The 3,812-nt window shown below is 35.7% G+C and overlaps 1 protein-coding gene across 1 annotated transcript; it reads left to right on the top strand.

Annotated features, from left to right (window-relative positions):
- Positions 1 to 1,249: 1,249 nt before the first annotated feature.
- On the top strand, positions 1,250 to 3,305 carry LOC144962203 (heterogeneous nuclear ribonucleoproteins A1 homolog). Its single transcript, XM_078895129.1, is given in 4 exon segments — positions 1,250 to 1,362; positions 1,364 to 1,455; positions 2,561 to 2,681; positions 3,039 to 3,305. Coding segments are annotated over 4 exon segments (516 nt in total). The 5' UTR covers positions 1,250 to 1,311; the 3' UTR covers positions 3,291 to 3,305.
- The last annotated feature ends 507 nt before the right edge of the window (positions 3,306 to 3,812 follow it).

The raw sequence follows: 3,812 nt of genomic DNA on the forward strand, positions 1-3,812 counted from the left end.
GGGAATCCCCTTTTTTCGTTTTTTCAGTCAGCTGGTGCCCAATTTCAGTGCTGATTCCTATAGTAATTTTTTGGGTGTTTTAAGGCATAAAAAAATTGAATAACTCTGCTTCTATATAACCTAGAGACAAAATTCAACGGTTTTATCATCGGAAATGGTATACTGCATCATAGTAAACCAGATTTTATACTGTCATTTGAAAACTGAATTTTCATTTAAGTGCCTACTAGGATCTACGTACACAGTAACTCTGGTAACTGGTTTGCTGCTGCAATACATTGGATGGACTCGCTGTGTGTGTGTGTTTATTTTAAAAAAATCAAACAATACAATTTTAACCTGTAAAAGGCGATATTCCATCTTACTTTAGTCTAGCACCAGATTGTTCTGGTGGAATGAGTGTCATTTTCGAGATTGATGAATCTACGATGGGGTTTGTAGTTTTTTGGGCCAGTGTCACTTGCGTTGGAATGGGCTTTAACTCTTTCGTTCGTATGCATGTAAAATCGAACAAATTTGTTTGATTTTCCATGAGGTTGAACTCAAGAGTTAATAGGCTTTAAAATAGTAGTCGACTACAGTTCTTAATAAGTACTTGATCATTTTAGTCGCTCAAAATGATTCTTATCAATAATGCCGGTAACCTTTTTTCTTCTTTTCCCTTTTTTTTTTCATTTTTTTTTGTTTCTTATATTTAGTGATTGATAGTGAATTTACTTATTGGCATTTATTGTTGATATTGACCAGTGTCGTTATTTCACATCCCTATGAGCAAAATGGCAACTCTCACTGTTCGACTGGATTAAAATGCAACACTCATTTCAGCTCAATTCAAAAAGTTATTCAGTCCTATAAATATATGATGGCTACTACAACCAATTCAGCTCAGCAAATTTATTCTTTGGTTTTCCTAGCCGAATCGTTTACATAATCAGAAATTGTTTTTGACCTGCGTGTTCCTTTCGTGCCATGTCATTTTATTCAATGCTCACCTTTTGCTTCGTTTAGAATTCCAAGAAAGTAATGAAACATTCACTATTTGTTGGTTTTGATATATTTTTTTCTTTTCTCTCAGTACCAAGGAGGTCACTATGGTGGTGGTGGTGGATACGGAGGAGGGTGGTGGTGGATACGGAGGTGGTGGTGGTGGATACGGAGGTGGTGGTGGTGGCTATGGAGGAGGTGGTGGTGGTACGGGGGGTGGAGGTTTTGGAGGTGGTGGCGGTAGTCGCTTTGGGGGGGTGTGGAAGAGGCGGACGTGGAGGTAGCAGAGGTGGTGGTGACCGGGGTGGGTATAACAATGATCAAGAAATGGACCCCAACAGTGAGCAGTTCAGGAAGCTTTTTGTTGGAGGACTTAGTATATTGGACAGATGAGAAGGGCCTTAAAGAACATTTTGAACAGTGGGGTGAAATTGTAGACTGTGTTGTCATGAGGGATCCCAATTCACAAAGGTAATTTTTTAAAACTCTCTTGTTCAAAGATATAGCTTATGTTTTCCCTTCACATCTATTCATATTTTCTTTAGTTCTCGTATATATAACTTGGATATCCATTTTCTCGATACCATACCTGCCGAATCTTACGAATTTTCCGTAATTTTACGAATTTGAGACAAATTTCATGGCCAATTGCGAAAAATACGAAATTTTATGGAAAATTACGAATTTTTAACTCAGTAATGCTTAAATAATGATGATAATAATGATAGAACTACTAGTACTGCTATTTCTACTACTACTACTACTACTAATGGTGATGATAATAACAGTACATTTCTACAGCGCATAAGCATAATAATAATAATAATTATAATCTTTATTGTCCAAATAGGCAATTAGGTACTGTTCTTTATGATGTAATGTAGAAGTGGTCATCAATGTTAAATTGTGGCTGTTGGAGATACTTATATTTCATTGTCAAATTACTAAAAATTGACATAAAAATTAGTAAATTTTGAATTTTTCAATTTGGCAAGTCTGCAATACTCGGGGGTTTTACTTTTAGACTGCATTATAATCATGTATTCAAATAATTATTTAGTTATTTAGTCGTATATGACCATTCGTGGTGTCAGATGCTCGGCATTAGTGTTTCTTGCAACGAAAGTAAGCTTTGTTGGGCGCATGTTTGATTTTTCTCTCTCCATTATTGTCCCTTTCTTTCTGAGTGGGGTCTTTTGTCCTCCCATGGTGGGCAGGGTGGTACTTACTGAGTCTTTAAGTATCAATAATAGTTCTAAATTGTTCCAAAGTGGGGGCTTAATGCAGTAAAAATGGGGCTTGGCATTAGTTCAAAGTTTTCTTCCTCTTTTTACTTTTTGTCGCCATTGGCACTGTTTAAAAAAAAAAATTTATTGCCTGAATTTGAAATGATTGAACTCTATTTTTCTTTTTGTTATTGGATGAGGAAAAATGTTTGAGCCCAAATTGGTTTGTGTTTAGTATTTGTTCCTTTTTAAAGCTGTGACATTCGTTTTTATACATAACTCAAACTCAAATCATGCCAGGTTTCCCAATTATGTTTTTAGATTCAAAAGTATTTTTTTGGCATTTGCAGATCAAGAGGATTTGGCTTTATCACATATAAAGAGGCCCCTCAGGTTGATGAGGCTCAGAAGAATAGGGTACACAAAATAGACAACAGAGAAGTGGAGACGAAGCGGGCAATGCCAAGAGATGTAAGTGAAATGTTTTAACTTCTAAAAAATACATGTTTGCACACATGACATTTAACAAGAGTAAAAACTTTTTCATGTGAATTAATTTCCACCATATACTCCCTGCCCAAATATGCGTCAACAAGAGCGGGATTTTTTGGCCTGTTATTAAAAAATGAAGACATATGAGGGGGGTGGAAGAGGGATGAAAATTAATCTAGAGGAGTCCAATAGCCTTCTGTTTTCTTTTTGAAAATAGTCTTCGTATTTAATACTTAACATTGCCTTTTCTATATTATGATATTGAAAGTATGTCCTCACAGCTCTGTAAAAAAAAAAAAAACACATGTTAAAACATAAATAACTTTTTCTTTTCAGTCTGGTGGCAGTCAGCAATCTGTGAACAAGATGTTTGTTGGTGGTATGAAAGATGACACAACTGAGGACATGATTCGTGAAGTATTTAGTGAATTTGGCGAGATTGAAGTTGTGGATATTGTCAAAGAAAAAGGCACTGGCAAAGTGCGAGGCTTCTGTTTTGTTACCTTCAATGATTATGACCCAGTAGATAAAGTGTCTGTAAGTCTGTTGGTTTTGCCTATTTTTTTTATTTTTAAAAATTTTTTTTAGTATTTACTCTTGTTTATACTTTTGTAGCATGGAATAAGTCTTTACCGTATAATTCTGTGTCCCAGTACCAGAAGGAGAGATGTTTTGTATGGGATATTACTTTTATATATACAGTAAAATTACTTTAAACCGAAACTACCTTTAACCGCAAAGAATTTAATCAATTGTACTAGTTTCTTCATTTTCTTTGTACTAATTCTTACGATGAACTGAAATACTTCTAAGCAGGACTTTCTTTAAACCGAAACAACTTCCCTTTCTCTCTCTATATTTTTCTTCAAAAATTCGGGGAGGCCACACGTCTGGGTGGGGATCCTGACCTCCCATAGTGGGCAGGGAGGTACATACTGTCCTTCTATCCCCTTATATCTGTTTTCCAACATGCTTTCTGTCTTTGTCTTGGAATGAGATTACTTGATTTTGTCCTGGCACTGGCCGGAATCCTTGGCTGGGAGGGAAACAGTCCCAAAAGCATAGTTATTGTTTTTGGGAGATGATATTTTTTTCCTTGTTAAATCATCT

Source organism: Berghia stephanieae, unplaced genomic scaffold, assembly GCF_034508935.2.
Source record: "Berghia stephanieae isolate SIO BIC M18660-M18661 unplaced genomic scaffold, UCSD_Bste_1.3 scaffold6922, whole genome shotgun sequence".
In the NCBI taxonomy this organism is placed as follows: Eukaryota; Metazoa; Mollusca; class Gastropoda; order Nudibranchia; family Aeolidiidae; genus Berghia; species Berghia stephanieae.